Source organism: Trichoplusia ni, chromosome 20 (assembly GCF_003590095.1).
Source record: "Trichoplusia ni isolate ovarian cell line Hi5 chromosome 20, tn1, whole genome shotgun sequence".
NCBI classification, from domain to species: domain Eukaryota; kingdom Metazoa; phylum Arthropoda; class Insecta; order Lepidoptera; family Noctuidae; genus Trichoplusia; species Trichoplusia ni.
The window spans coordinates 7,181,746-7,195,318 of record NC_039497.1 but is presented as its reverse complement, the minus strand read 5'-3'; the positions used below and the strand labels follow the sequence as shown (position 1 = coordinate 7,195,318).

Here is a 13,573-nt window from a genome sequence, read left to right as displayed (position 1 = left end):
ACTTTCATCCCCTATTTTAACCCCTTGGGGGTGAAATTTATCAAAATCCTTTCTTAGCGGATGCCTACAACATAACATCTACCTGAATGCCAAATTTGAGTCCGATCCGTCCAGTGGTTTCGGCTGTGCGTTGTTGCATCACTATGTCAGTCAGTCACCTTTGAGTTTTATATATATAGATAAAAATATAGGTCGTAATTAAATAAAAAAACAATATTTCACGTTTCATACAAACTTTAATCCCCTATTTTAACCCCTTAGGGGTGGAATTTATCAAAATCATTTCTTAGACAATGCTTACGTTATAGTAGCTATATGCATGCAAAGTCTCAGCCCGATCGGTTTAAAATTGACAAAGTTTCATACAAACTTTCATCCCCTATTTTAACCCCTTAGGGGTGGAATTTATCAAAATCATTTCTTAAGCAATGCTTACGTTTGTTTGTTTGTTTGAACGCGCTAATCTCAGGAACTACTGGTCCAAATTGAAAAAATATTTTTGTGTTGAATAGACCATTCATCAAGGAAGGCTTTAGGCTATAAACCATCACGCTGCGACTAATAGGAGCGAAGATACAATGGAAAATGTAAAAAAAACAGGGCAGGTATGAATCATAACTTATATCTTCTACCCACGGGGATGAAGTCGCGGGCAACAGCTATATTTAATATACCGTTAATTAAAAATACAAATCTATACTAATATATAAAGCTGAAGAGTTTGTTTGTTTGTTTGAACGCGCTAATCTCAGGAACCACTGGTCCAAATTGAAAATTTTTTTTTGTGTTGAATAGACCATTCATCAAGGAAGGCTTTAGGCTATAAACCATCACGCTGCGACTAATAGGAGCGAAGATACAATGGAAAATGTAAAAAAAACAGGGCAGGTATGAATCATAACTTATATCTTCTACCCACGGGGACGAAGTCGCGGGCAACAGCTATATTTAATATACCGTTAATTAAAAATACAAAATGCCACCTAAAAAACGACCATCTTTATCTCGAAATTCGAGAGATGCTAAGAGGATGAGAAATGCGCGTTCTCAAGAATCAGCAGAGGAAAAAGCACATCGGTTAAACTCTATGAGAGTTAGTGCCTCAACTTCTCGAGCCAATGCAAGCTCTCCAGAGAGAGAGATGCGATTAGCAGCTGACAGAGCGAGACGAGCTACATCACGTGCGTCTCAAAGCTTTTCTCAACGAGAACTTAGGCTTACTATTGACCGAGAACAACATGTGTTATCCCGAGAAGCTGAAACTGCTTCACAACGAGAACTACGGCTCTCAGCTGACCGAGAACGTCATACATTGTTTCGTGAGTCAGAAACCTTCACTGAAAGGGAACTACGGCTTACAGCTGATCGCGAACATCATATTTTATCTCGAGAATTGACAAATGATAGGGTGCACCATTATATTATTCGATCTCTTGAAGATGAACATGAGCATGTACAACGAATAGAGTCGGTACGTGAACATTACAATTCTTTGAAACAAGATCGATTAATAAGTTTGTCTAATGAAAGATTAAGAATCGAAAATATTCGGTCTCTTGAAACGGACGAACAGCGAGAGGCCCGTCTTACCTCAGACAGATTTCGACATAGTCTTAATAACTTAGATTTACACATAGATGATCAATCAAGAATTTCGGTGGCGTGGTCCGACAAATATAAAAGTGGGTTTGCTTATATCCTTGCAATTGATTACAGATCATCTTCTTTAATAATAAATCATTTATTATCAGGTAACAAAGACCCATAGACAAATACCTTAACCTAAGTATACATACAATAATAACAGTTTTGTTAGTAAATACAACTTAAATCTATGTTAGTAACACTGGTGCACTATGTCTTTGTGCGTTCCGGTGGCACTTGTCCGCGAAACCGACGAAATACCACATTCTGTGGCCAGAAGCTCTCGTCCATCACCTGAGGCAGGTAGCATGTTGGTATGCGCACCACAAACGCCTTGAAGTTGACGTTGCGATGCGACTCCAGCAGCTGCACTCTCGGCACGAACTTCAGCCTCTGGCGAACGTACTTGACGATGTCCTCCGCGTCAGTGGTGTAGTGAAGACGGGAAATGTACACCGGCGTATTCGGCTTCGCGGCACGCAGGTTTTCGTTGGGCTCAGAAGGAGCCTTGCCGCAGCGGTTCTTACAGCTCCTCTGACGGCGCTTCCTCCTTTGCACCGTCACGAAGCCGTCATCATCAGCCCGGGTTTTCTCCTTTACGGCCACGGGCTTTGCGGGGGGAGCAGTGGGAACGCTCACAGTGACCACTGGGTCAGAGGGTCGCGTCGTTCGGGCAGCGCTGCGGGGAGGAGCTGCGGGGACGGGAGCGGGGCTGCGTTGCACACCAGGCGCGCGAAACGCAGACGCAGCAATCGGCGCCGGCGACAAAACTGCTGACGCGAAACTCGTGACTGATGTGTCGAGGCAGCCAGCACCTCGGCGCATGTTTACGTAGCTTACACGCGCCGGTGACCCAGTTAACGCCACAGAGTTGCGCAACTCGTTGAGTTCTGTGCGCAGGTCTGCGACGGTCATCTGTGATGTCTCCAACTTCCTCTGCACATCAGCTAAACTAGCTTTCAAAGACACAATGTCTTTCAAAAGGCTCGTAACGTCGACGTGGTCGAATGTGACTGGAGGTAACTTGTTCAAGTCCCTCGCCACAAACGTCGGCACGTCGTCAGGATCGGTACACTTCAGTAGCGTGATAATGTCCTGCTCACTTGTCTTAGTCCCGTCGCGCCGACGAGACACCATCTGCTCGACCTTATCGAGCGACCGGAACAGCAACAGCTTCGCAGCAGCGATGTCATCCTCGCTGAAGTTCGTGACACAGATCTGGACGGCGGACACCTCGTCCATCACGTCCAGTTTCTGCTGCAGGAACGCCAGCAGTTCATTTGCCACAAGTTTGTCACTCATGGCCACAAAATTACGAGCGTCGGCTTGCGCCGCGCTACACGATAATAATATGTATTATTATGAACAGTGTCGCAACGTCCGCCTCAGAGCGCAGTGCACACACGACTGATGGCATATATATGGGCAATAGTATGTGTTCTTTGTAATGCTTCAAAGTGGAGTAAGGAGTCGGCTGGTTTCTGTTGTTCTGGAGGCAAAATAAATTTGCCTTCTTTCGCAGACCCGCCGGAACCATTGAAATCACTACTTTTAGGGGAACATGAGCAATCTAAACAGTTCTTAGACAATATTCGCACTTATAATAGTGCGTTTCAAATGACATCCTTTGGTGCTCAACAAATCTCAAAAGGTCCTTTCATGCCTACTTTTAAGGTACAAGGTCAGGTTAACCATTTGATAGGATCCCTTTTGCCTGAAGACCAACCTAAGTTTCTTCAAATATATTTCGTATCCGACTACAACGAACAGTCGAATATATGAAATCAATATTTCCCGAATTTAAATACTGAACTAATTTCACAACTTCAAGACATGTTGCATCAGGTTAATTCATATGTATGCAGTTTCAAATCGGCACTAGAAGCTCTTCCTCGATATTATGATAGCAATTATAAAAAAATTATAAATGCCGAAAGGCGTCCAACTCAGGAACATCCTAGGCGTTATAATGCTCTATCCACAAATGAAGTTGCTGTGGTATTGGTCGACCAAGAACGTGATAGGCGTGATATTGTTATCCGGTCCAGAGACAATCGTTTGCAACGTATATACGAAACCCACAGGGCTTATGACAGTTTGCAATATCCTTTGATATGCTGTCGAGGGGAAGATGGTTATAATTTTGTTTTATACCAAACTGATCCGCATACAGGTGCACCTAATTATAATAAAAAGATTTCATGCCTTCAACTTTATTGTTACCACTTGCAAGTGAGGCGGAATAGTATACTTTCAACGTTTTCGTGGCTTCTTCAATCAGTTTATTGTTGACATGTATGCAAAAATTGAAACCGAAAGGTTAGTTTACTTACGATCTAATCAAAGGCAGCTACGCGCTGAAGAATACGTACACCTTCGCGACGCCATGCAGCAAGATAATGATACGGTGAATATGGGCCGTTTAGTTATTTACCCTCTTTTTTTACTGATGGTCCACGGTACATGCACGAACGTACTCAAGATGCTTTTTGTTACGTAAGAAAATATGGACGTCCCGACTTATTTATTACAGTAACTACCAATCCTAAGTGTGATGAAATCACTCGGGAGCTTCTTGAGGGTCAAGCACCGCATGACCGCATCATTTAAAATTAAAATTAATGATAGATCTACTTACCAAAGATAACATTTTTGGAGAAGTATTGTGTTATATGTATAGTGTTGAATGGCAAAAACGCGGCTTACCTCACGCACATATCCTGCTATGGTTAAAAGATGAGGTTCGACCTAATGATGTAGACAGTTTAATCAGTGCTGAAATTCCAAGTCCGATTGCAGATCGCGTGCTATACGACATTGTTAAAACCCATATGATACATGGTCCATGTGGTGCATTTAACGGGAATCCTACTTGCATGCAAGACGGTCGTTGCACTAAAAGATATCCAAAATGCTTAGTGGATGAAACTGTAACGGGACATGATGGATACCCATTATATCGTCGTCGTTGAAGAGACAATGGTGGTTTTACTGTTGAAAAACGAGTGTCTAGACAACAGGTAACTTTAGATAATAGGTGGGTCGTTCCGTATTCGCCTGTGTTGTCTAGAACATTTCAAACTCACATAAATGTTGAAATGTGTAATAGTGTAGAGTCAATAAAATATATTTGTAAGTACATTAATAAGGGCAGTGACCAAGCTAGATTTGCGTTGAGAAATGAACATGACGAAATTACTGACTTCAGTCAGGCAGATATATTAGTTCTTCAGAAGCTGCGTGGCGAATCTTAAGTATCAACATTCACGAAAGATATCCACCTGTGACTCATCTAGATGTTCATCTTGAAGGCGGTCAACGTATATATTTCAACGCCAACAACGATTAGAGAACCCTACACAAACAACTTTATTAGCATTCTTTCGACTTTGCCAAACTGATGATTTTGCAAAATCTCTTTTGTATGAGGAAGTTCCATCGTATTATACCTACAATAAGCAACGAGGTGTCTTTAATCGGAGACGCCGTGGCAGGCCTGTAGGTATTTCAGTCGAGTCAGGTATTTTCACAGAACATGTTCTTGGTAGAGTGTATACCGTTCATCCTAACAACGCTGAGTGTTACTATTTGCGATTATTGTTACACACAGTGCGAGGACCAACCTCATTTATAGATTTTAGAAAAGCTTGCCAAGCGTGTCATTTGCTTGAAAATGATCAGCATTGGGATGACGCTTTAGCAGAATCCTGTATTAGTGATAATCCACGACGGTTACGCCATTTATTTGTAACATTACTAACATTTTGTAATTTGTCAGATGCTATACAATTATGGGAAAAATATAAAAAAAAACTTGCAGAAGACTTTCTTAGGAATATATCTCACAATGATGAAGGCACAACTAATGATAACGTCCGTGATCTTGCTATAAATCAGTGTTTATTGGCTCTTCAGGATGACTTAACAGCAGTAGGCGGTAAATTACTATGTGAATATGGTTTGCCAAAATTGCCAACACCAACCTCAGTCGGAGACGTTACTAAAAGGGAATATTCCGCAGAGATTGGTTACAACCCAATGGAACTGCTGACGACATTAGAAAGCGTGTCCCAATGATGACTGCAGAACAACGTTCAGTCTATGATCGCATGTGCGAGAGTGTTCAAAATAATTTGGGGACAATATGGTTACTAAATTAATATTAGCTTCCGTTCGAAACCAGGGTAAAATTGCTCTTGCCGTGGCTTCATTAGGGATAGCTGCAACATTGCTACCAGGAGGTAAAACTGCTCACACTATGTTTAAAATACCAATTGATTTAGATCGCACGGAAAGTCCAACTTGTAGTATTTCAAGCAATAGCGACAAAGCTAAGGTATTACGCGAGTGTAATTTAATCATATGTTCACGTGCCGGACGCAACAACTTCCAATATAGTTTAAGCCTCATGTAAATGTGATCTAAACAATATTACCAATACATTAACTTAATAACAGAAGGAGTCACACGCTAACAGATTCGCGGACACAGCTATCTTTTCTGCCGAAAGTCGCTATTACACGCGAACGAAGTCGCGGGCAAAAGCTAGTTATTAATAAAATTCAATTACAAATGAATGTATTTGATGAGGGGACGGTGCAGTAAGTCAGCGTTTGAGGTCTTAGTTCTTTTGTCATTTTTAATACCGGCAGCAGCTGCATCATGCTCCCTTAGTCGTCATTGCCTGCGGTGGCGTTTTGGGTAGGGTCACCTCCTTCCCTCTAATATGGCGAGGGAGGTAATGGCTGACCCTTGCGTCATGCTCGTGAACGGGTGCTGCTTGTGGTGACTGGTCGTACTGCTGTCTTGGTTGATAGTTTATTAATAGATCAAATAAGTCATACCCCACCCTCTGTAAACGCTGTCTTATTTTGCAGCGTTTCCTTAATAAACAATTTAGGTGTTAATATATTTATGTAAAAAAGCGACAGCGTGCTATGTTGTGGAGTTTGTTGCGCCGTTTCTTCTTCACAGCTAGAGCACTTAGGAAGCGGTGAAGGGTGGGCGATACGGGGAGCTGTCTGTATATTTTGACGTTCAATAAGTGCTACCTTGTAGCCTATTTTGAATAAATGGATTTTTTTTTTATATCTAATCTATCTATATATATAAAACTCAAAGGTGACTGACTGACATAGTGATGCAACAACGCACAGCCGAAACCACTGGACGGATCGGACTCAAATTTGGCATTCAGGTAGATGTTATGTTGTAGGCATCCGCTAAGAAAGGATTTTGATAAATTTCACCCCCAAGGGGTTAAAATAGGGGATGAAAGTTTGTATGAAACTTTGTCAATTTTAAACCGATCGGGCTGAGACTTTGCATACATATAGCTGCTATAACGTAAGCATTGCTTAAGAAATGATTTTGATAAATTCCACCCCTAAGGGGTTAAAATAGGGGATGAAAGTTTGTATGAAACTCTGTCAATTTTAAACCGATCGGGCTGAGACTTTGCATGCATATAGCTACTATAACGTAAGCATTGTCTAAGAAATGATTTTGATAAATTCCACCCCTAAGGGGTTAAAATAGGGGATTAAAGTTTGTATGAAACGTGAAATATTGTTTTTTTATTTAATTACGACCTATATTTTTATCTATATATATAAAACTCAAAGGTGACTGACTGACATAGTGATGCAACAACGCACAGCCGAAACCACTGGACGGATCGGACTCAAATTTGGCATTCAGGTAGATGTTATGTTGTAGGCATCCGCTAAGAAAGGATTTTGATAAATTTCACCCCCAAGGGGTTAAAATAGGGGATGAAAGTTTGTATGAAACTTTGTCAATTTTAAACCGATCGGGCTGAGACTTTGCATACATATAGCTGCTATAACGTAAGCATTGCTTAAGAAATGATTTTGATAAATTCCACCCCTAAGGGGTTAAAATAGGGGATGAAAGTTTGTATGAAACTCTGTCAATTTTAAACCGATCGGGCTGAGACTTTGCATGCATATAGCTACTATAACGTAAGCATTGTCTAAGAAATGATTTTGATAAATTCCACCCCTAAGGGGTTAAAATAGGGGATTAAAGTTTGTATGAAACGTGAAATATTGTTTTTTTATTTAATTACGACCTATATTTTTATCTATATATATAAAACTCAAAGGTGACTGACTGACATAGTGATGCAACAACGCACAGCCGAAACCACTGGACGGATCGGACTCAAATTTGGCATTCAGGTAGATGTTATGTTGTAGGCATCCGCTAAGAAAGGATTTTGATAAATTTCACCCCCAAGGGGTTAAAATAGGGGATGAAAGTTTGTATGAAACTTTGTCAATTTTAAACCGATCGGGCTGAGACTTTGCATACATATAGCTGCTATAACGTAAGCATTGCTTAAGAAATGATTTTGATAAATTCCACCCCTAAGGGGTTAAAATAGGGGATGAAAGTTTGTATGAAACTCTGTCAATTTTAAACCGATCGGGCTGAGACTTTGCATGCATATAGCTACTATAACGTAAGCATTGTCTAAGAAATGATTTTGATAAATTCCACCCCTAAGGGGTTAAAATAGGGGATTAAAGTTTGTATGAAACGTGAAATATTGTTTTTTTATTTAATTACGACCTATATTTTTATCTATATATATAAAACTCAAAGGTGACTGACTGACATAGTGATGCAACAACGCACAGCCGAAACCACTGGACGGATCGGACTCAAATTTGGCATTCAGGTAGATGTTATGTTGTAGGCATCCGCTAAGAAAGGATTTTGATAAATTTCACCCCCAAGGGGTTAAAATAGGGGATGAAAGTTTGTATGAAACTTTGTCAATTTTAAACCGATCGGGCTGAGACTTTGCATACATATAGCTGCTATAACGTAAGCATTGCCTAAGAAATGATTTTGATAAATTCCACCCCTAAAGGGTTAAAATAGGGGATGAAAGTTTGTATGAAACTTTGTCAATTTTAAACCGATCGGGCTGAGACTTTGCATGCATATAGCTACTATAACGTAAGCATTGTCTAAGAAATGATTTTGATAAATTCCACCCCTAAGGGGTTAAAATAGGGGATTAAAGTTTGTATGAAACGTGAAATATTGTTTTTTTATTTAATTACGACCTATATTTTTAACTCAGTAATGTTGGCGATGCTACTTCAAGATCAAAACATTCTTATTCACACTCAACCCAAAATTGCATGTAGTTCACATTGATCAAATCTATACCAAGGCATAACAATAAATTAGTACGCCGACGGAGGATTAGGAATATATTTTTCTAAATTCCTCAATAAGGCTGATAATAACGTGTACCTATCAGCAAGGACATTCGTCAACCTCATGCAGTAAACCAGACAAGTGGGGGGCAAATAAGCAGAAAAGCTGAGGCTAAGTTAGTTTTTAGCACTTCGAACAAATTTTATAAATCATTAATGAAAACGTTTTTTTTTTTCAGGTCGTCCAAAACACAACCTCTCAATCTCTAGAAATGCTAGGAATATTATACTTGCATAAACTACTAACTCTTCTTTCCGTATATTTCTTTATTTTAGTTGCAATAGGGATGACGATATTTTACTTAGGCTCTTAAATCTTAGTTAGATATTTTACTTAAATCTCATCACAGCTTCCGCATTTCCTATACTTTAGATTTTGGTCATTTAAAAAAAAGGAAAAAAAGCGTGACTGATATCTTTTTACTTTGTCAATATTCCAAATTTTTGTTAGGAAGATCAGTTTTAATATTAAGAGGGTAATCAAACATAACGTGTTTCAGGTAACCGTTTATCCATTTTCTATTTGTTACTCATATTGCTGGTATTTAGAACTCACCCCCCACTGTTACCTAACGTCTAACACTTTTTAAAATCTTATCTTGACCGGTTCCATCCACAAAAAAAATTTGACATCTTCTTTATATCGTCAGAAAGCATCAAGTGTGAAAATTAAGAACTGTCTGGCTATAACAGTTCTTGAGATACAGCCAAGTGACAGACAGACGAACAGTCACCGGAGCCTCAATAATTTGGTTCCGGTTTAGCTCTTTCAATAATAATCAATGATACCTCAACTGTCATACTCAGTCCAGCCTTTTGAGGTGCAGGGCAGGACAAAGTACAGACGTGCTCGAAAATCATTACCCAGCCTTCTGATAAAAAAATAAAAAGAAACCCTCAAAAGTAATGCATTTTTAGCAGAGGCGCTAAGACTAAGTTATCTATAGCTTGACAATCGGATTTCCAAATCCATTTTTCTGCCACCAATTATATCATCATTACAAAACTAAGAACTCGCTTGCAGCCCCCAATTTTTAAACGGCTCGATTTTTCCAAACATGTCTAAGAACACATAAATCACTTTTAATACAAATCGAACTAAATTGAAATAGCTCTAGCCGATCCGAAGCTATGATGTCATAGACAGACAGGCAGATATGTCAAAGTTATAAAACCGCTCTCTTTGGGGTAAAATAAGAAAAAAACATTAATACAGCTGCGAAATATTGAACACCAGGACAGTATCGTAATCAATGAAACATGTTTGACCCAAACATCTAATACTGTTTGGGGCCCTCTAGATTCATAAAACGTGGAAATAAAAAAAAAGCAAGCTCAAAACTTAAAACAAAATAGCTACGAAAGAATTTTATAACAAAGCTTAAAACATAAAAGGCGCTTTTTTAAATGTTGCCTTACATTTTTTCGATGATCGTTATTATTAAACTTTATTGTTTTTCACATCTTGAAAATTACGCAGACAAAGTCGCGGGCAACAGCTAGCTAATCTATAAAGCTGAAGAGTTTGTTTGTTTGTTTGAATGCGCTAATCTCAGGAACTACAGGTTCAAATTGAAAAAACATTTTTGTGTTCAATAGATCAGTAATCGAGGAAGGTTTTAGGCTATAAACCATCACGCTGCGACTAATAGGAGCGAAGATACAATGGAAAATTTGGAAAAAACGGGGTAGATCTAAATCATAACATGTATCTTCTAACCACGCGGACGAAGTCGCGGGCAACAGCTAGTATTATATATTCGACAAAACATTACTTTATACACAAAAAATGTGATGTACATAATATCAATACTAGAAATAGGCACAAATTATGCAGTTCCTCTCAGCGGCTACATAGGGTAACAACTCGTTTGTAGGGCTTGGTATTCGTATATATAATAAATTACCCCGAGACATGCTAGACTTGCCCTTTAATTCATTTAAGTCTGTAGTAAAAACTAAGCTCTGTAAAAAGGCGTACTACACCTTAAATGATTATTTCAATGATAAAATTGTTGGTCGCTCTGAAAGGCACAAGGCGGTTCAGTGTAGAGTTGCTGTTATTTTAATTCTTGATTGACGTACAGATTGTATGTGAAGTTTTATAATTTTAAATGATCCACGTACGCTTGGTATGTTTATTTTATAGAAATGTTTGGTTTTATCTATACATATAATAAATCTGTAGAAAAGTAATTTTTGTACATTGAAGAAATTGAAAAAAAAATAGCCAGCGTGTGAAAAGATAAGTAAGAACCCATTTCCATCATTTTTGAATTTTTGTCTGTTTGTTGTTATCTGTTTGTTTGTGCGCGCATCACGTAAAATCTACGAATTTAATGCAGACAATGTTTATATACAAAATAATACGCAACTTGAGGGTATAACTTAGTTTTTATTTCATCGAAATCGGTTCACTCTATCAAAAGATATGATTAATTTAGTGAGTTCAAGAAGTAAATTATTAGTTACGCAATTCAGTATAAGTACTTGCAAGACATCTTAAGACTAAAAATAGAACTAATGTTGATAGTTGAAATCCAAATCCGATAGATGGCGTTGTGCAAATGACGTCATTTTTCTGATCGCGGTGTTAAAGAGATTCCGCGCGAGAATCAGGGTCGACCGTGTTTACTTGAAAATTGGGTTTCGTTTGGTGTCTTAAAAGTTCTGGAGTGTGTCGTAAAAGGTCTTAGGTTGCTTGGAAGTTATCGTTGTTCTAAATTGGTCGAAATATAAGTATTGCTGTTTGGTTTCGTTTGGTCATTGGTTGAAGTAGGAAAGTAGTATTTTATTTACTTCGTAGTTTGTATCTAATAGTGCCAATCGTTTTTAACAGTAACTTAGCCAATTCGTTGAGTCACGACCACGAACAGACGTTCGTTGTCATACTAAGGCGCGTACGCACGTACGAACACGAACATAGCGAACACAAACACCAGACCCGAACATTTGGTTCGTACGTATGGACGGCATATTCGAACACGAACGCAAACATAGTTCGAGTCGAGTTCGCGAACAACAGTCGTGAACTCTATCTTAGTAGCCATGACGGCGCCGTTGGAAGTGGTCGATTGTGAAGTAGCGGAGAATTTTTTGATGTTCGCAGTGATTCACGAAATGTTGTTTCCTAAAGCGGATCCTAGATGGATCCGCACTGCGATAACGGGCCCGCACCCCGCCCAGATCTAGGTATACGAACAGTTTTGTTGCGTAACATTTATTAAAGCTCTTCGAACACCGTCCATACAGAACACACTACAAGGATCGCCGCGAACATGTTTGACGAACAGAGTGTTCGATGTTCGATAGTGGTACGCACGTGCGAACCAAGTTGTTGCGTATCATGTAACTCAACAAATTTGTTCGTACGTGCATACGCGGCTTTAGACTGTTCGACGCACCGTTCTTTTACGTTTGTAGGCTATTCGTCATAAGTGTTGTTGGTTTTTTTATTGCTTAAATTTTCCTTGAAAATGCCTCAAAGAAAAAAACTAACCTTTCGCTGCATAGCCGAAATGCGAAAAGGATGAGACTTAGTAGGTCTCAGGAATCGGAAAGAAGATCGTGAAGCACGGTTATCTGCTAACCGAGAGCACATCGCTCTTTCACGTGAATCTGAAACGTTCACCGAAAGGGAGTCACGTTTAAGTTCACAAAGAACACGGACCGCAACTTGGTGGTCTCAAGAGAGCATCGAGACGCAAACGACGTTGTTTTGTTCTCAACAACCACGCGAACGAAGTCGCGGGCACAGCTAGTTTCTAATACGATTATGCGTATGTTTATTTACATATTGACATGTATAATTATATTTGTCGGCGCACGTTGGGATGGCAATGTCAAGAGTGACAGTTTGTCACTGTCACTCTAGCGGAGCGTCGAGTCGATGGTAGCAGGGCGGCCATCTTGGTTCGACAGAACGTACAGAGCGGTCGCAGGCGCACCACGTTTTCGACGAATCGCTATACATCATTTAAATCAAAGTTCTTTTTGAAGTGATTAGGTATTAATTAGAGCCTCAGTGATTATTGTTATCTAGTTACAGTTTTATTTTCGAAGTAAAATACAACGACAACAATTCTAAAACGGTTTTAATTCAAATATCCCTACTTGAACCAATCTACCCACACACCCACGCTGCACGATGAATGGTTCAGATGATGAAGGCCGTCCTGAGCTTTCATCAGAAGTGGGATGCGACGGAAGCAGAATGCAGCGAAGCAATCGGATTCTAAAACTGCTGAGAAGCTATTAAGCAGCATGGAAGTGTTGCTCTCTCGAGTTTTTGGCCACCCAACAAACACCCCTGCTGAGTACAAATCGTACAACTCTTTTGAAGTTTGACCCGGAGGAGCCCGACTCGGATATTGATGGATGGTGTAAAGTGACTGATTTTATTGTGCAAAATAAAAATCTGGAAGGTTCAATTTACTGATAGCGTTGACGGAGGCGCTGAAAGGTAGTGCAGCAGCGTGTTTAACGAAGCTTAATTTAGATGATATTACATGGGAATCAGTTAAAGAAATTCTAATTGCAAGATTTTCAAAACCCAAACTTCTGCAAGACTATTTCGATGAGGTGCTACGGTTTCAAATAGGCGCTTAAAGAGACTGCGTCTGAATCTGCCCTTAGGCTATGGAATCTGATAGAAAGAATACCTGAAAGTACGA

The 13,573-nt window shown here is 39.6% G+C and overlaps 1 protein-coding gene across 1 annotated transcript; it reads right to left on the bottom strand.

Moving 5' to 3' along the window:
* Window positions 1-1,854: 1,854 nt before the first annotated feature.
* On the bottom strand, window positions 1,855-2,946 carry LOC113503980. The gene has a single exon (XM_026886121.1). The coding sequence runs from the start codon at window positions 2,944-2,946 to the stop codon at window positions 1,855-1,857; it is 1,092 nt and encodes a 363-aa protein (XP_026741922.1).
* Between the last annotated feature and the right edge of the window lie 10,627 nt (window positions 2,947-13,573).

Coding starts and splice junctions, on each gene's coding strand:
- LOC113503980 (XM_026886121.1), bottom strand. CDS start 2,946: ATGAGTGACAAACTTGTGGCAAATGAACTGCTGGCGTTCCTGCAGCAG.